The sequence below is a fragment of the Stomoxys calcitrans genome, chromosome 4, assembly GCF_963082655.1.
Source record: "Stomoxys calcitrans chromosome 4, idStoCalc2.1, whole genome shotgun sequence".
Lineage (NCBI taxonomy): Eukaryota > Metazoa > Arthropoda > Insecta > Diptera > Muscidae > Stomoxys > Stomoxys calcitrans.
The window spans coordinates 180,966,577-180,986,005 of NC_081555.1; the positions used below are offsets into that span (position 1 = coordinate 180,966,577).

Below are 19,429 nucleotides of genomic sequence, written 5' to 3' on the forward strand. Positions count from 1 at the left end.
TCGATCTGAATGATATAGGACACGGATGTCGAAAAGCCTAACATAAGTCACTACGTCAAATTTCAACGAAATTGGATAATAAATGCGCTTTTATAGGGCTTTTAAACTTTAAATCGAGAGATCGTTCTATATTGGACCTATAACCAAATCTGGACCGATCTGGACAAAGATACTCCACTACTATATTCGTAGTTATATCTAAATAGTGGCTGGTCTCGTTCATATTTTATTCGGGTTCCAAGAGCTCATATACAAGTAACATTTTCAGAGAATAAATTTACTATTTATGAGATTAAGACCTTAAATTGGAAGATCGGTCTATATGACAGCTATATCTAAATATAGTCCGATCTGAACCATATTAAGGTAGGGTATCAGGAACTCAAAACAACTCACTGTTTAAAATTTCAGCGAAATTGGGTAGTAAATAAAGCTTTTATGGGCTGCAGAACAATTATCGGCAGATCGGTCTATATGACAGCTATATCTAAATATGGTCCGATCTGAACCATATTAAGGTAGGATATTAGAAGGCTCAAAACCACTCACTGTTTAAAATTTCAGCGGAATTGGGTAGTAAATGAAGCTTTTATGGGCATCAGACTCCTTTTAGGCAGATCGGTCTTTATGACAGCTATATCTAATTATAGTCGGATCTGAACCATTTTTGGGTTCTATGCTAGAAGGCCTAAAACTACACACTATTTAAAATTTCGTCGAAATCGGCTGAGCGGTCTATATGGCAGCTATATCGGCCAGATATCGGGAAGCCCTAAAATACTCACTGTTTTAAATTTCAGCGAAATCGGATAAAAAATAACAACAACAATGGGTTGACAAATGACCACTTTATTGCAAATTATTCAAATTCGAATATATGGGAGCTATGTTTAAATCTTAACCGATTTCAACTAAACTCCATGGATATTGTGGTAGTCGTCGGAAAATGCGTTGTGTAAAATTTTGGGAAGATTGATAAATAAATGAGCTTGTGGGCTTCTGGAGTGGCTTCAGAATTGAAAACCGGACGAAACATATATGTATGAGAGCTATATCTAAATCTGAAACGATTTCGATGAAATTCACCAGTAGGAGAAACCGTTGTGCAAAATTACGTAAGCATCGGTTGACAAATGACGATATTATTGCATTATAAGTTCAAATCGTGCGGACATATATGTGAAAGCTATATCCAAATCTGAACCGATTTTTCCAATTTTAAAAGGCTTCACCTCTAGGCCGAAAAATATGCCTGTACCAAATTTGAATTAATTTACGACCTGTACTTTGTACACAAATTGACATGGACATGAACAGATGGACGGACAGACTGGCGAACATAGCTAAACCGACTCAGAAAGTGAGTCTTACTTATTAATGGGTGTTTCTCTCTTCCTTCTGGGTGTTACAAACAAATGCACTAAGTTATTATACCCTGTACCACAGAAGTGGTGTAGAGTATAAATATGCCAGCATGACTATACTGAAGAAAGCAATTATACGGGAATGGGCCAAAGTACCGTCAGATTACATTAGTGCAGCTTGCAAATCGTTTTTTGTCCTAATCAGAACAATATTCAAGGCAAAAGGTGGGCATAAAGAGTAAAAGTGTATGGATTCTGAAATTTAGATTATTTCCATACATTTATTTCATTTTAACAATAAAATTATCTTCAGACTAAAAATGTGTTTATTTGAATCGGTAACACTTCGTGTCAGCTACCCTGTAAAATAAACTTGAAACCCCTTTTGGAACAACATGGCACTTCATTCCATTTGCATTACCCTCTTGTTTTCTTAGTTTCTAACAACAAGCGAACATTAAATACCGATGGTCTAAAGGTGCAGGAGGAGGCCCCTTATTATTGTGCCTATACTTGAATCGGACACCACTCATTGCTTGGTATATGAGAAGTTTGTCACTGCCCATTTAAAATAGGGTGTGGCATATTATCATTGTTGTTATGCTAGTCCTTAAAAATTGTTCTTCACTTACCTCGTGTTTTTCTACTGGCTGCTTTCCTCCAGCAGTGGTCGTTGTGGTTATTATTTTCGTTTCTCGGTTTATCGGTATGGTTGATTCAACTCCCTTCATTATAATGCTGGCGCCCAAAAATTTATTCAACAAAGCCCTGGCTTCTTGGTCCTCGGCCGTATCACCTTCTTCTACAACTACAAAAGAGAATTTCAAATTAGGCCAAATGGATATGGTGTGTATTCCATTGCTTTACCATTGTCTGCGTTGCGCATGCGATCTAGCACATCATCAACACTGGTGACAACTTTCTCTTCACCTTTGGTATTAAGGAAGGAACGCGACGAAGATGATTTGGTGGAAGTGATTTTCTTAAATGCACGCTGTGTCTTTTTAATGGATTCCGTTTCGCTTTCACTTTCTACAATGAAATGACCACTGGTTTCCATTTGACATTCGTCATCCTCGCCGGAATCTCTAAGGTATTGAGTTCTTGTTTCGTAGTACTCTATGGTTGATGTTTTTTAATAGAAACAGAATAATTGAATGAATGTAATTTCATAAAGAAATAAACGGTGTTTTGACTTACCTCCATTTCCATCATCCATGCCTTCATTATTGTCTCGACTCTGCTTGCGCGAATTTGTGCGCAATATAAGCCCAGCCTTGGGATAGTTATTGACCTTCTCGGAAACCGAAGATGATGACTCCTTGTGTATGAATTTCTCACTCATTTCCTTCACGGAGCCACGTCGCACATATTTTGTTTCCAGGAAATCTTCTGGACTCGAGCGTACTGATGTTGTTGTTGTTTTCGTTGCATACTAAAGTGAATGTAAATGGTATGATCAGTTATAAGGGTTATTAAATCCAACGGTCTTATTCACTTAAAGAAACCTTAAATAAGTTTATTTGACAGTTCTATGAAAGAAATCTGTCAAATAATCCTATTTCAAATCTACATAAACCGGTACAAATGTTTTCTTAAAAATTTACCATAGCTGAATCTTCATCGTCATAGCCTTCCAATCGTTCGGATTTGATCGATTTGACTGATGTATCCTTTACCCTTTCTTTGATGGCTTTTAGTTCATCAGGATTTGTGGAGTAAATAAGTTCTTTGCGTTCCACAATTGGTTTTGATTTATTGTCCGAATAGTATTTCTCTTCGACAACATATCCAGTGACTTCTGAAATGCAAATGCAGAAAAGGGATTAATTTTGATTTTTTATGTGGCAAACAATTTGGAAAAACAAATTTTCTCTTTTCTTAGAGAAATTCCATCCATTCCAAATCCATCTATTCATCTCCAAATTTTGTAGTTTAAAAATCTGATTTTTAAAGGAATTTTCTTGAAAATATCCACATATTTGCTAAACTAATTATTGTTGATTTTTAGTAGATCCGGTGGCTATGGATGCCCGATGTACCGAACCATATCCAGCGCATCCACTTGCAATATCCCTTTTAAGATAACAGCGTTGGTGCCTAATTTTCCAAAACAAATTTCTAATTGTGGGATTTTCACAACTGCAAAATTTTCGGTTCTTATTCAGAATGCCTCTCAATCTATTTTAGTATGGATACATATTTGCTGGAGTTGTTTGCAGGTGTTTTTCAGAATGGAATATCAGTCAAGTGTATGCCTATTTTTACAGAGATTTCTCCAATATTTCCCTGACTGGGTGTCTCACACCGTAGCTTTAAGCATCATAGGCGGTGTCTCACACCCTATTTGAACCCAGGCCTATTAAAGGCCTAATGCTGGCGACATTTGTGAGGTACTATGCCATGAAAAAACTTCTCCCTAAAGAGGTGTCGCACTGGGCTTTAAAGAAGGAGGCCCCTTATCATTGAGCTTAAACTTGAATAGGACAGCACTTATTGATATGTAAGAAGTTTGCCCCTGTTCCTCTATAGAATGTTCATGGGCAAATTTGCATAATAATTGTACCAACACTTACCATGCGCTGTTATGCTACACCACTACAGTTGGACAGACTGTTATAACTTAGTGAATTTGGTTGTAATATCCAGAAGGAAGAGAGATAGACCCACTTATAAGTATACGGATCTACTCTGAATCACATGCTGATTCGATTTAGCTATGTCCGTCTGGCTGTCCTTCTGTCCATGTTAAATTGTAATCAAAGTTCACATCGAAATTTTCTTGAAATTTAGCACAGACTTTTGTTTTGGCCTACAGACGAACCCTATTACAAAATTGGAAAATATCGGTTCAGATTTAAATATAGCTCACATATATATGTTTGTACGATTTAGACTAATTTACAATAATGTGCTAATTTTTCAACTGATCTTCATGAAATTAGGCACGAAGGATTTTCTTAGGACTCTCGACATATGTGGCGAACTTCATAGATCATTGATTCAGATGTAGATACAGCCCCCATATATATGCATCGCCCGATTTCCTTTTCTGGAGCCTTTGCGATTTTTAACTACCACAGTATGTAAGGATTATCGTTTCCCGATCCGATTTTGAGTAATATCGGGATTTTCAATAAGAGTGCTACAAAAGATATTTTAAATAAATCAAAAACGGTTGTGAATATCAATGATATTCTTAATTTCTGTGAAAGCACGTTCGATGCCATTATGAATGAAACTCGATTTATTTTGCATGGCCACCACGCTTGCAGTCCAGACGCTGAACCCAATTTTGAGACGGGTTTCAAGCATAAATTGTTCGATTCTGCTGCAATTTCGCATTCGATATTTGTACGAAGTTTATCAATCGTCGCTGGCATGTTGGCATAGGCCACAGACTTGACATAGCCCCACAGAAAATAGTATAAGGGCCTCAAATCGCAAGACCGAGGTGGCGATTCCCATTCACAGTAACGTGCCGGTCCGGATCATCATGGTAGAAGTACGCCCCAATGACGCCGCCGGCCAGTAAACCGCACCAAACCGTAATGTTTTCGGATCATACTTTTCTTATTGACAAAGTCATTCAGCCAGAAATGAGTCTCATCGCTGAAGATGATTTTTTGATGAAAACGATGAGGCCACTGACTCCGAATTTTGATTATAAAGTCTCGTAGTTGTAACAATTTTGAATAGATTTGCTCGAACAGATTTGGCACGGATTGTTTTATTTCCCATCTGTAAAACTCAGCTAAAGTTCAACAAAATCGTTTTAGAATTAGGTTAGGCGTCCATATAGTTCCTCAATTTTCACATATAGGGTATGTGTAAAATTGCAAATTGCAAATTTTGCCCATGAACATTCCACTAAGGAACAGGGGCAAACTTTTCACATATCAATAAGTGCAGTCCAATTCAAGTTCAAGCTCAATGATAACGGGCCTACTTTTTATAGCCGAGTCCAAACAGCGTGCCGCTGTGCGACACCTCTTTGAAGAGAAATTTTTCATGGCATAGTACCTCACAAATGTTGCCAGCATTAGGAGGGGAAAACCACCGCTGAAAATTTTTTCTGATGGTCTCGCCAGGATTCGAACCCAAGCGTTCAGCGTCATAGGCGGACAAATTAATCTCTTCGCAACAGTGGTGGGTAGGTGGACGGTATTACAAGTCGACACCGAACGACTTTTGCCTTTCCTTACTTGTTTGTTCTACAACTTTCATTTGTTTTGTCATTATTATTAAAATATATAAAAATAATTCAAACATCATTTTAAATAGCGCTGAAGCGTTTATATAAATAAATTCCACTGATCTAATCTTATCGTATTCACTTTATCTTTTGGGAAACCATGCTAAGGTTTTGTTTTAATATTATTACTGTATTTGTGTGTCATACACTGGCATTTGTTACTAAAACAAATCTCTTGATCCAAAGATGCTAGGAACGAATCTATCCTCGTTCTCCGCTAAAGTAAATAAATAATAATTTTTTTTTAAATAAATTTCTAATCTTACCGCATTGTATTTTTGCCTTGTGGTATGAGATATCATCAATGCTTACTGAAACATTGTTTCTTAACTAAACTTTGCTTCCTTACTAAAAGGTTTATTTTGCCTTATTTTGTGTCTTGTAATTTAAAATCGTAAAATCTTGATAAAAGAAAAAAAAAAACAAACGCTAAATTTTAAAAATTTTTAAAGAACCCATACAAAATATTTTAAACTTCTAAACAACAGTGGATGCATTTGCTATATCTTAATAAAAAAAATGTTCCCAATTTAAGCGTTAATGTTTTGTTTAAATGCAAAAATATAATAATTTTAGTCATTTTGTTTGCTTTTATTTAAATTCTTTTAAAAATGAGAAAATTATAGAAAATTGAAAAAAGTGTGCGTTATATGCCTGATAAATTACAAGATAGGATGGAATAAAAAACTTTTCGATATATTTATGAACGTTAAAAACTTTTTGATGGAGCCACGAAAACAACAGAAAATGTTTGCTGTTTCAGCAAAAAATTACTGCTGTTCCATTTTCAGTAAACTTTCTGCTGTAACAGAAAACATTTTTGATGTTTTCACTAACAAATTTCTATGAGTGTAGCCTACACCTAAACTATAAGTACAATATGGGAGCTATATCCAATTCTGAACCAATTTTGATGGACTCGACGGATGTTTTCAGATAGGTTGTTAAACAATCCCTACTAAATTTCAAGCAAATATGTTCAACCTGTAATAACTGCATTTGGCAAATGACAACATTATTGCATGCCCTTTATTGCAATATTTCTCAAAATCGGACAAACACATATATGGGAGCTATAGCAAACTTCTCTGATGTTGTGGTAGTCGTCGAGAAAAGCGTTGTGCAAAATGTTGGTAATATTGGTCAATAAATGCGCTTGCTGTGACTCTAGAAGTTAAAATCGGATGATATACATTTATGTCAGCTTTATCTAAATCTGAACCGATTTCTATGAAGAAATCATCCCTACCACATTTCGAGAGAATCGGTTGATAAATGACCATTTTATTGCATTATTACTGCAAATCGGACGAACATATATATGGAAGCTATATCCAAATCTGAGCCGATTGTTTCCAATTTCAACAGACTTCGTCTCTAGGCCGAGAAGCATGCCTGTACCAAATTTTAGAACGATCAGATGAAAGTTGCGACCTGTACTTTGTACACAAATTAACATGCAGACAGACGGACATGCAGACAGACGGACGGACAGAAAGAGGGACATGGCTCGAATCAGTAATTGATTGTGAGTCAATCGGTATACTTATCAATGGATCTATTTTTCTTCCTTCTGGGTGTTACAAACAAATGCACCAAGTTACAATACCCTATACCCCGGTAGTGGTGTAGGGTATACAAAGATTTCTCCACATTTCATTTAAAATTAGTATCCATCAAAATCTAGTACCTTATGTTGATCATTAAAATCTTTTGTTTTTTGGTTAGTTTTAAAATTCTTACCTTCAGTTGTTTCACAGGGTTCTGCAACAGGCTGCTTCTTTTTCTTCAGTGCCCTTATGCCAAAGAGTGGTAGACCGTTTTCATCGGTGGGTCCAATGCCATAGCTCGATGTTATGCAATCATCCTCCACATATGATGATTTGTTGGTGGTTGAGTGTTTCAAACTTTGATTGGTGCTCGATTTAATTGTCCTGCTTACACTGGAAGATGTGATGCGCGAATCTGTTGCTGGGATTGGTTTTCTCGCACTTGTTGGCGTTGTAGATGTGCTGTTGCCGGGCGACTTTAAGACATTTTTGCGATCTGCCCATACGGGAGCTTTCGATTCTGGCTTAGCCTTGGAAGTGATTGGAGTTGTTGGCGTACGCTTTGTTTGTGGTTTTGATGTCACCGGCGATTGTTCATAGCGGCCACTGCGGTTATCTGGACTTTTACTGCCTACCCTCGGCTGTGATGGCCTCTTCTCTTGGGGACTGCCACTGCGGGGTGCGTATTTTGAGTTATCCACTTGGTGTCTTTCGGGTGAGGACGAAGGCGACACAGATTTCCGGGAGGAACGACGATAACCGGGGGAAGTTGCTCCATTTTCAGGTTGCCCATGATGGGGTCGCCTGACAGTGGGAGAGGTTTCTTTGCGCTGCACTTCTTCATCCACGTCGTCGTCAATGGGATAATATTGCATGGGCCGTCTGGACTTTTCCTCCCCATTTTTGTAAGTGTAATGCTTTTTGGTGGAGGTCTCCACTGCAGTGTACTCCTGGCTATGAGTTTTGCCCACGGGACTGGGACTGCGATCGTGTGGACGGCCGCAAGTCTTGTTTTGGGGACTAGGGCTGCGGCGGTCAGAGGGACTGGCGCGTGTAATTTTCGTCACACGAATTTGCCCACGGTCTGGCGATGTGTGTGTTGATGTCGAAGATCTGTGCTCCTCCTCCGAATACTCCTCTCTATACAGATGTTTTCTTGAGGTCGTGCTCACATGTGATTCTATTGTGTGTGGCTTTGCCTTACCACGAGGACTGTGGCTGCGTTCAGGTAGATTTGTTTGCTTGTTGGTGGTGGTTGCAGTGTTGCGCTCCACATTGCTGAGATTCTTTTTAACTAAACGAATTTGAGCTCGTATGCGACGTCTCAATTCATACGAAGTCACGGTTTCTAGCAGTCTCTCCAGAATGGTCAGCTCAAAGATTTCCTCGATGTTAATGTCCTCGTCCGGCATATCTGGTCGATGACGATGGTGGGATACTTCAAACTTGACTTGAGAGTTGCGCTCGTTGGGTGTTTGTGTGCCTTCATAATCTCCGTCCGATGGTCGGCGTGAGTAATTGTTTTTGTTCAATTCCAATGAATCACGGCGTATGTGCTCCAGCGAACTCTTGGTATGATCCATGTAGGAAGGTCTGCGACCCGTGCTGGGACTGCTGGTTGGGGTGGGCCGTTTAGGAGTGGCCGGTGACTTTGGACTTTGGTGGTTTTCAAAGAGACTGCGACGGGCCGCCACCGAATCCGTGGTGGTTATTCCCTTTGTTTTCGGTGCATAAGGCGTTGGTGTTTTCTTAATGGGAGGCCGTGTCTCTGGAAATGATTCATTTGGTTCAGAGGATTTACGTGTGGTGGTGGTGTTTGTGTTATGGTTGAGAGTGCTACTTCTCTCGGTTAGATTAACTACTGGGTGCTCTTTAGTGCTTTTGGTAGGTGGTGAAGATGGTGTTGGGGAGCTGGTTGAACCTGGTGGAATTTCTTTCATTTTTCTGCTTGGGGGCGAGGTGTGCTGGGGCTGCCTGGATGGCTCTTTACCACGAATGCTGGGTTTGCCGGTGTCGGAGGTTTTGTTTATGGTGGTTTTGGTGGCTGTTGAGCGACGTGTTGTGCCTGAGTTAATGATCAATTCGGTCTCACTATCATTAGCTACAACCTCTACCTCAAATTCTTCATAGTCGACGCTGTCGTCTACGTGATCGTCGCTGTCGTTGTCGTCACGAGCATTGCTGACTGGCTTCAAATTCTTTCTGGTGGTGGTTGTGTGCAATGGCGCATGGGACGATGGTCTGCTGCTTTCGGGCCTCTTCTTGCTGTCCGATGGCAGTGGCTGTGGCTGTGACTGTGGGGATTTTTTGGGGCCGTTAATGCTGAACGGTTTTGTTGGTTGTCTGTTGTTGTTTGTGCTACTTTTGATGACTGATGACTTTGTCGTTGTTGTTGTTGTTTGTTCGACGTTGTTTCCAACAGGGCGGCGATAATCGCCATCACTCGTGTCGGGATGTACACGACGTTGCTGTGGCGATTGTGTCTGCTGCTGCTGCGGCTGACGTTTTTTCATGCCGTTGCTTGTGGTTGTGATGTTGGTGGTGCTTGTGGTGGTCACCGTCGTCGTTGGCTTTGATGTGTCGGGCTTTGCGCGTGTTTTTACCACTGATGTCCGTGGCTGCGGCGATTTCTCCGAATCTTTCGTTGTCGTTGGCGACGACAACACATTCTTCATCGTTGGCTGAGGTTTGCTGTCAACTCTCTGGCTTGGAGGTTGCTTGCTGCCGCCGCCTCTCTTATCAAAGACAGATGGTCTGGTTAAAATGTCTTTTTGACGTCGTTCTTCCAGGCGTATGGTATGCATTGGAGTATGGGGTATCAGCTCGTCGTTATCTTCATCATCATCATGGGGTTTAGCGTCGTCATGATCGTCATCATTATTGGCTGGCCGCCTGGGCTTTACAGCTGGCGAAGGCTTTTGTTGATGAGTCACGAATTCCTGAGTGCTGCTGCTTGCATATTCCTCATGCGTCTCATGGGTGTGCGATGTTATGGGCTCACCTACATCACTCTGACGTGATATGTGTCGGGAAATGTGTCTGACCAGTTCGGGAGATTTTTGAGGTTCAGTGGGGGCCAATTTGACGGTTGTAAATTTGCATTCAGTGGTATCGAGATCTTCGTCGGTTTCATCAATGAGTCGTTGGTGGGGTCGTTGCCTGGTTGGATCACGTGTGGCCGTTGTTGAGGGGCTGGGTGTAATGGGTTTCTGCGTTAGACTCTCGGCGGTCTTTATGAACTTATCCACCTTCTCGTCCACGGTTAGCAGGCATTCATCATTGTCGGCCACACGAGTGTTGTCATCGAACTCACGATGGAAGGGGCTGGACGTCTTGGGTTTCGTGACTTCTTCCGCTACCTTTTGGAATTTGGATACCTTGTCGTGAACACTCATCAGGCATTCATCATCGGAGATGACGGTTGCTGTGGGATACGTGTTCTTGTCCGCCGTTGTGGGATAATCCAGACTGGAGGGAGCTTCCACCACGGGGGTGCTCAAAAGATCCTCTTCGATATCGATGTCAGTGCGTTCATAGGTTTTACGATTCACTTCGGTTATGTGACAGCCCACATAGGTGTTGTGCTCCTCTTCGAAAATGGGAATATTCTTGATGACTGGCTTTCTGCGAGGCTCATCCTCAGGCTCCTGCACCACATCGGGGTAACGAGGTTTGCCTGTATCCAAATGAGCCGGTACCGGCGTGGGTACAATCTTGTCGGGCGATGGCTCGCGCGAACTCTTGGCATGCTGAATGTCGATGATAACGTTCTCCATATCCTCGCTACTGATCAGGCGGTCTGTGGTGGACAAGTTGATGGTCTTGGTGGCAAAACACTTGTTGGGCCGGCGATGATCGGCACTTGGTTTGTTGGGCGAAGTTTTGGCCGAAGCTGGTGTCAAGTTGTTGGGAGTCGGTGCCGGTTTCTTGGGCACGTTCATCAGATTCTCACTAGTTGATCGTGACATTTTCGTGTCCTTGTCCTTGCGTGTTACGCGGTGCACCGGAGCCGACTCTTTGCGCTCGGTGACAGGCATTTTCCGTGGCAGTTTCTCCGGCAAAGTCGTGGAATCGATGATTTCCTTGAATACGGAGTCCTTGGGTTTTTTGGGAGTGCCTTCTGGTTTTTTGCCCGCGCTTATAACTTCGGACTCTGTGTGTTCGATGATTATTTCAGTGTTGACGGAAATATTGCTTGACCTTCTACGTTCCGTATGGCGCGTTGGACTGGTCTCCGGAGATGAACCCGCATCAACTTGGTCAGGTTTCTTCTTCGGGGACTTATCCTTGGGCCGAGTGGACGATCTCAGACGTTCTTTAATGGAAGTGGTTTCGGTAACGTGGTGATCATCCTGAACGTTTTGCTTGGCTGTGGTCGATTTTGCGGGAGTTCGTTTTGGTGACTCAGATGTGGCGGAGGGTTTGGTGGGCGACGACCTTGTTGTTGGCTTTCTTGCAATATCCACATCCTTGTCGACACGCCTCTTTGTGATCTCGATGGTTTCACAATAATTCTCCCGGGTTTCGGCTTCCGAATCACTGTCCGTTTTAGTGTCCGTTACCTGAATTTTTTCGGGTGTTTTTTTCAAGGGTTCTTTGTCCTGGGGTTTCTTCGCTGTTGTGGTTGCGGTTGGTTTTTTGGCCGTATCCTTCTTTACGGGTTGTTTTCTTGGCGATTCCACAGTGCTAGCAGGCGTCTTCGATCCTGGTTTCTTGGCAACATCAGTGATGGTTTTATCAGTTCGTTTCTTCGTCACTTCTAGAGTCTCACAGTAAGTGGGCTTTGTATCGGGTTCAGAGTCGCTAGTGGTGATTGGGAAGTCTTTCTTGACACCGGTAACGTAGACTTGCTCGGTAGTAATGAATTGTTCATTGACATTGGATTTTGGTCGCACCGGAGATTTTTCTTGGGGTTTCTTTGGAATAGACTTGGAGCTCGTTTGTGGCAACTTTTTGGGTGCTTCCAACTTAGGTTCGGAGGGCCTTGTGGGTGACCTAGAGCTTAATTGCTGCTTTGTCACCTCGTTGGTCTTGTAGGTAGTTTCTGTAACTTCCGGTTCAGTGTCACTATCTGGCAAATGTTTCTTAGGACCAGTAACGCAAACTTTTTCCGTTGTAATAAATGCCTCAATCACATTGGGCTTTTTGCTGCCAGGACCTTTGGGCTCCCTTGGCACTTCGCCATACGCCTTCGTTTCAGGTTGACTCTTGGTAGGTAGCGGTCTCCTTGCAGTTTCGGGCGATCTTGTTGGTGATGTTGAGATTACGATTTGAGACTTGTCCACTCTCCTATTGGTAACTTCAATAGTTTCATAGGAAACATCCTTAGTCGATCCATATGTTGGAGAAACAGATCTTGTAGGCGATCTTGAGGCTGGTTTTTTTGCTTCGTCCAAATTCTTTGGGCGTTGTGTTTCTGGCTCAGAATCGCTTGTTGTGTGGGGGAGTTCTGTTCTTGCCCCGGTGATATAAATTTCTTCAGTGGTAGTGACCGTTTTTTGGCCCATGGTTGTTTTCTTTTGTGGTTCCTTGGGTTTGGAATCGTCTCTGACAGGAGAACGCCGATTGGGCGATACTTCAGGTCTTGTAGGAGACTTATGGGTAGACTTTCTGGTTATATCGTTTTCAATACGTTTGCTGGTTACCTCAATTTCTTCTACTTCCTCGGGTTCCGAGTCGCTAGTAGTTACGGGCTCACCCACTCTCTTCGGTTTGCTTGGTTTCGGTTTCGGTTCTCCTGTCGTTGCCTTGGGTTTTTGTCCTGGTCTAGTTGGAGATTTAGAGGTTGGTTTCTTCAAATCATTTGGCTGAGGTTCTTTGGACTTGGTGTCTGGAACTCTGAAGGTTTTTTCAGTGGTTGTGACAAATGTCTGGCCAACTTTGGGTTTATTTCTTCCAGGTTCCTCAGGAGTCCTCTTGATCGTTGAATCAGGTTTTGTGGGATAACGCTTGGTTGGTTCTATGGGCCTTGTGGGGGACTTCGAAGATGGTTTATTTGTTTTTTCCGTATGCGTGGTAGTCACCTCTACAGTTTCTCGGTAAGAGTCCTGTGGCTGAGAATCATCTGGCTCCGAGTCTGGGGCAGGAAGCGAGCTTCTATGGACTTCTTCAGTAGTTGTAATAAACGTTTGACCTGTCTTTGGCTTAAGTTTTTCGGGTTCCTCCGGTGTCCTTTTGGGTGCGGAGTCGGTTTTGGTGGGTTGGCGCTTTGTGGATTCCACAGGTCTTGTGGGAGACATCGAGGATGGTCTCTTACTTACATCAACATTTGTTCTTTCGATATGCCTCGTAGTTACGTCTATTGTTTCCTTGTAAATATCGACAGGCTGAGATTCTTCCGGTTCATTGGATCTATTATCGCTTGGAATTGCATCAGTTTTGGGGAATTGACGTTTCGGCGAATCTACCGACCTTGTAGGGGACTTCGAGGTTGGTCTCTGCTGAGATTCTCTTGGCTCAAAATCAGTTGTAGTATCGGGCATCCTGTAGGCCTGGCCCATTTTAGGATTAGGTTCCTCTGTAGATTTCCTAGGCCTGGTGGGAGACTTTGAGGTTGGCCTCTTTGTAATGTCAACTGTTGTTTTTGAAATATGTTTTGTCGTTTCCTCTACAGACTCGAGGTCGTAATCTTCTGGTTGAGATTCCTCTGGTTCGGAGCCTGTTGTAGTGTCTGCCACCCTGTAAACTTTTTCAGTTTTTATGAGAGTTGTGCGACCTTCGGTAGGTTTAACTTTCTCCGGTTCCCCGGGATATTTCTTGGAGGGCCGCTTTGGTGATTCTACTGGCCTAGTAGGTGACTTTTCGGTTGGTCTTTTCCTAATGTCAGTATCTGTTATTTCGGCATATTTTGTGGTTACTTCTATGGTCTCTTGGTAGAAGTCTGATTCTGGTTCCAACTCTTCCGGAGTTCGATAAAATGTTTCCTTTGTTGTGATATATTTTTCGCTCCCAATCGGCTTCTTAGGTTCTGGTTCCTCTGGAGTTTTCCTGCGTGTGGAATCGGTTTTGGTTGGTTTACGCTCTGGAGATTCATTCAATCTAGTAGGGGACTTGGAAGTTATCCTCTTTGTGGCATCAGTACGTTTTTGTTCTGTTACTTCAGTTGTTTCATAAAGGGCATCTTTTGGTTGTTTCTCTTGCGGCATCGTTTTTGTGGGTTTGTTTGGCGAATCACCAGGTCTTGTGGGAGATTTGGATATCGGTTTTTTAGTTACATCAAACTCAGATTTTTCAGAGTGCTTTGTGGTTATTTCAATTGTCTCATAGTAAGAATCTTTAGGCCGGGTTTCGTCTTCAGGCTCTGATTCATAAGGTGTGTCCCTTGGGCTTTTTTTGGGCTTGGCGTCTGGCGTTAGGGGTGTTCTCTGTGTGGTTTCAACCACACTCGTTGGAGATTTAGAAGTTGGTTTCATTGTTTCCTCTGGTTCAGAATCAGTTTCAGGTCTAGTCTTCTTCGTGGTCTGGGTAGTTGGTTTCTTCCGAAGAGGTTCCTTATCCTGATTTGATGGTCTTTTGGGAATGTTGTCGTCGTCGGAGGTTAGGACCGTGCTTGTAACCAAAACCTTCTTTACACTGTTAATTGACAATGGCTCATCATCGTCCTCGCAATCTTCTATCTTTACATCAAACAAGGTTCTCTCCTTAGTAGTTGTCACTGTCTGTTGCTCTTCTTCTTCCTCGATTTCATTGTTTGGACGCTTCTTGTATTCCCCGGGGGTGTTGCCATAATTTTCCATACCCAATATCTGACGGCAACGATCTTCGAAAGTATCTCTGCGTGTGGTGCCCTTCTTTACGTAGGTGGGATAGGGTGGAGAGGTTGGTTCTTCAGGTGATTTTGAAACGAAAGCTCCATCGGGATGTTCGGGATGACCACGTTCGGCTTCAATAAATTTTTCATGTATGGTTGTAGTAGTCGCAGTTGAGGTGAACTTATTAGGTTCGGGTTTTGGAGAACGATGTGAAGGTTCGTCGTTGATAGGATGCTTTGTCGTTTCTGTGGGCTCAAAATCACTCTCAACTTGTTCAGGTCTAGTGGGAGATCTGGATGAAGGTTTCTTATCCTTTGGAGAAGGAGCTGCTTTAGGACCGGACTTGGGGGATTTCGAGGAGGGTTTTGTTTCATATGGGCGATCGTCTGCTGTGGGTTTTTCTGGTTTTTGTTTGGTGTTAGTAGAATAAGGCTGTTTATCGTCAGGATATTCGCAAGGTGTTGGCTTAGCTTCTCTAGGCTTAGAGGGAGATTTGGATGTTGGTTCACCATCATCGCTCGTCGGTTCCTCTGGCATTTTTCGAGGTTGATTGCGTTCAGCATCAATGAATTGCTCATTAATGGTCGTCTTTATATTTTTTTTATTAACGATTTGGGTTCTATCGTTGCGAATATATTGCTCAGCTGTTGTCTCGAAAATACTTGGCCGAGTAGGCTTGGAGGTTCTTGTTGTAGGTTTCCTACCATCTGGGTGTTCAGGTTCCTTAGCTGCGGTTTCATTTGTTCTCGGCTTGCGATGCTCATCCAAAGGTTCACTACCATCCTTGGGTTGCTGTGGTCTTGTTTCAAATGTGTGGTCTTCCTGGACCAATGTGTCAATGTCCTTTTGAGTTTTCTTTACATTTGACATTTGGATAGTAATTTCGTTCGTGTGATGTTCCCTTGGTTCCTCTTCAGTGTCCGAGGGATATTCCTGTTGTGGATGCGTGGTACTTGGTTGATGAGGTGATTGGCCCTTGGGTCGACGTGTTAAGGATGGTGATTGAGGCTTTTGTTCGGTTCCCATAGGCATATCCCTAATATTTTCAGGATATTGGCGGTTAGGAGATCCACCATATGGTTTATCAGGACTTTGTCTTGTTGGTGATCGTGAATTGGGTTTGTCGTCAATTTGCGACGGTTGTATGCGTTCAGGTGTTCCGCGATTTGGACTTGTCCTTGAGGGTGATTGAGGTTGTTGTCTATCCTTTGTTCCCGAAGGATATGGACGATCAGGAGTACCCTGATGAGGTTGATTATCTCCTGGGTATTGTTGTTCAGGTTGTCCATCATACGGTCTTTCATTGCTATGGCTTGTTGGCGACAATGGTCTTGGCTTATCCTTCATGTCAGAAGGATGTTTTCGCTCAGGTGTTCCGCGATTTGGACTTGCCCTTGAGGGTGACTGAGGTTGTTGTATATCCTTTGTTCCTGAAGGATAGTGACGATCAGGACTACCCTGATGAGGTTGTTTATCTCCTGGGTATTGTTGTTCAGGTTGTCCATCATACGGTCTTTCATTGGAATGGCTTGTTGGGGACAATGGTCTTGGCTTATCCTTCATGTCAGAAGGATGTTTTCGCTCAGGTGTTTCACGATTTGGACTTCTTCTTGAGGGTAACTGAGGTTGAGGCTCATCATGACGATCAACAGTACCCAGATGTGGCTGCTCACCAGGATATTGTGATTCAGGGGTTCTACCAGATCTCGTGTCCGAAGGATGCATTTGCTCAGGTGTTTCCCGATTTGGACCTGTCCTTGAGGGAAACAGGGTTTGTGGTTTATCCTTTGTTCCCGAAGGATAATGGCGATCAGGAGTACCCTGATGTGGGTGATCCTCACCTGGATACTGTCGTTCGGGTGTTCCACCGTACGGTATATTTTTGCTATGTCTTGATGGTGACATGGTGGGTTTGTCCTTCGTATCGGAAGGATGCCTTCGCTCAGGGGTTCCTCGATTTGGACTTGCCCTTGAGGTTGGTTGAGATTGTGGCTCATCCTTTGATCCCGAAGGATAATGGCGAACAGGAGTACCCTGTGGCTGATCTTCACCTGGATATTGTCGCTCGGGTGCTCCGTCATATGGCCTTACATTGTTATGGCTTGTTGGTGACAATGGTCTTGGTTTGTCTTTCGTATCCGAAGGATGCTTTTGCTCAGGTGTTCCACGATTAGGACTTGTCCTTGAAGGTGAATGAGACTTTGGTTTATCCTTGGTTCCTGATGGATAATAGCGACCAGGAGAACCTTGATATGGTTGGTCATCTCCTGGAGAACCTTGATGTGGTTGTTCATCCCCTGGATATTTTCCTTGGGGTTTTCCTTCAAATGGTCTGTCATTGCTATGTCTTGTTGGTGACAATGGTCTTGGTTTGTCTTTCGAATCCGAAGGATGCTTTTGCTCAGGTGTTCCACGATTAGGACTTGTCCTTGAAGGTGAATGAGACTTTGGCTTATCGTTGGTTCCTGATGGATAATAGCGACCAGGAGAACCTTGATGTGGTTGTTCATCTCCTGGAGAACCTTGATGTGGTTGTTCATCCGCTGGATATTTTCCTTGGGGTTTTCCTTCAAATGGTCTGTCATTGCTATGTCTTGTTGGTGACAATGGTCTTGGTTTGTCTTTCGTATCCGAAGGATGCTTTTGCTCAGGTGTTCCACGATTAGGACTTGTCCTTGAAGGTGAATGAGACTTTGGTTTATCCTTGGTTCCTGATGGATAATAGTGACCAGGAGAACCTTGATGTGGTTGTTCATCTCCTGGAGAACCTTGATGTGGTTGTTCATCCCCTGGATATTTTCCTTGGGGTTTTCCTTCAAATGGTCTGTCATTGCTATGTCTTGTTGGTGACAATGGTCTTGGTTTGTCCTTCGTATCCGAAGGATGCTTTTGCTCAGGTGTTCCACGATTAGGACTTGTCCTTGAAGGTGAATGAGACTTTGGTTTATCCTTGGTTCCTGATGGATAATAGCGACCAGGAGAACCTTGATGTGGTTGTTCATCTCCTGGATATTGACGTTCAGGGGTTCCATGGTATGGTCTTTCATGGCTTCCCCTTGATGGCGACATAGGCCTTGACTTATCCTTAGCATCGAATGGACTCTTCCTTTCTGGTGTACCACGATGTGGACTTGTCCTTGAAGGTGATTGGGATTGCGGTTTATCCTTGGTTCCTAAAGGATAATGGCGATCAGGAGAACCTTTTTGTGGCTGTCGCTCAGAAGTTCCTTCATATGGTCTTTCTTGACGTGGCCTTGTTGGTGACAAAGGTCTTGACTTATCGTTCGTTTCCGAGGGTTGTTTTCGCTCAGGTGTCTCGCGATGTGGACTTATCCTCGAGGGCGATTGAGATTGTGGTTTATCCTTGTTTCCCAAAGGATAATGACGATCAGGAGAACCCTGATGTGGCTGATATTTGCGTTCGGGTGATCCATCATGTGGTCTGCTACTCTTGGGCTTGTTCTCTTCCGAGGGATATCTACGCTCAGGAGACTGCGAATGAGGTTGACCAGGCCTATTCTTGGGCTCAGTTCGCCTTGTTGGCGAATGAGATTCTGGCTTTTGCGGAGATTGGCCTTGGATTGGACGAGAAGAAGTCTCTTTCTCGTTTGGTTTGGGAGTTTTAGTGGCATGTAATTGAGGCTGAGGTTTTGTCTTGCCACCTGCTGGTTCATTATCCGTTCCTTGGGGATAGCGTTGATCATGAACAGGTTGTTTGGGACCTTTTGTTTTAGGACTCTCATTGGGTTTTGGAGAAGATTTTGTAGGTTGAGTTTGGGTCAAAGACTTTCGGGGGCTCTGGTGGCTAGGAATGGGTGCGGACTTTGGACTTTGTTGCGGTTTGGGACTTTGTTTAGTTTCGGGAGATTGCTTATTTCGCCTTAGTTCTTCGAATTTGTCGATACGCTTCGACACTTCTGTCTGTATGCGTTGGACTTCATGCGGCTTCTTCGGCGAGACAGTCTTGGGAGAACGTGGGGCAACTGGTTCCCTTTCATGAGAGATCAATTGCTTGGTTTTAGTTTTCACATTTCGAATGGCATCCACATCCTCTCGTCGATGGTCTTCGCTAATGAAGACATCATCATCCACAAAAGTGTTGGGTGTGGTGGAGTCACGCGATGGTTTTCGCCGTGTCACAGTCGTGGTCTCATCTATCTGTTCAAATGTGGCCTCGCGATCAATGGTTCTGGGCTCGTTCCTGTCATCGGGGACAACATTGTCCCCGTGCGGATGAAGGCTGTGTGTGGGCTGTTTTGGTACATCCTTGGAGCCAATCGGTCTAGTGGGCTGTGATCTAGATGATGTAAATGATGATGGCGATAATGGCCGTGAAGTATGTTTCTTCGGTATAGTTTCAACATCTTCTTCAACCAGGGGACTTTTACTTTTGGTGGATGGTGGATATGGAGGACTACTTCTACTACTTGGTGCTGGTGATGATCTTGGTGATGATTCTGTTTGGGAATTTACTCAAATAAATTGGTCACCTTGTTTTGGTTGGTGGTG

At 43.1% G+C, this 19,429-nt stretch overlaps 1 protein-coding gene across 11 annotated transcripts in view; it reads right to left on the bottom strand.

The window, feature by feature from the left end:
- The window catches only part of LOC106082989 (smoothelin-like protein 1), a 117,914-nt gene that overhangs the window by 42,401 nt on the left and 56,084 nt on the right, over positions 1-19,429 (bottom strand). For 9 of the 11 annotated variants that reach the window (XR_009397961.1, XR_009397962.1, XM_059366629.1 and 6 more), the window contains 5 exons: positions 7,363-19,377; positions 2,972-3,165; positions 2,565-2,799; positions 2,232-2,483; positions 1,997-2,172 (listed from right to left, as the gene is read on the bottom strand). Coding sequence is in view for 9 of the 11 variants with exons in the window: in XM_059366629.1 (XP_059222612.1) it covers positions 1,997-2,172; positions 2,232-2,483; positions 2,565-2,799; positions 2,972-3,165; positions 7,363-19,377 (12,872 nt within the window). In the remaining 2 variants the exon portion in view is untranslated. The remainder of the gene's footprint in view (positions 1-1,996; positions 2,173-2,231; positions 2,484-2,564; positions 2,800-2,971; positions 3,166-7,362; positions 19,378-19,429) is intronic. The other 2 variants (XM_059366631.1, XM_013245775.2) reach the window with 1 other exon arrangement.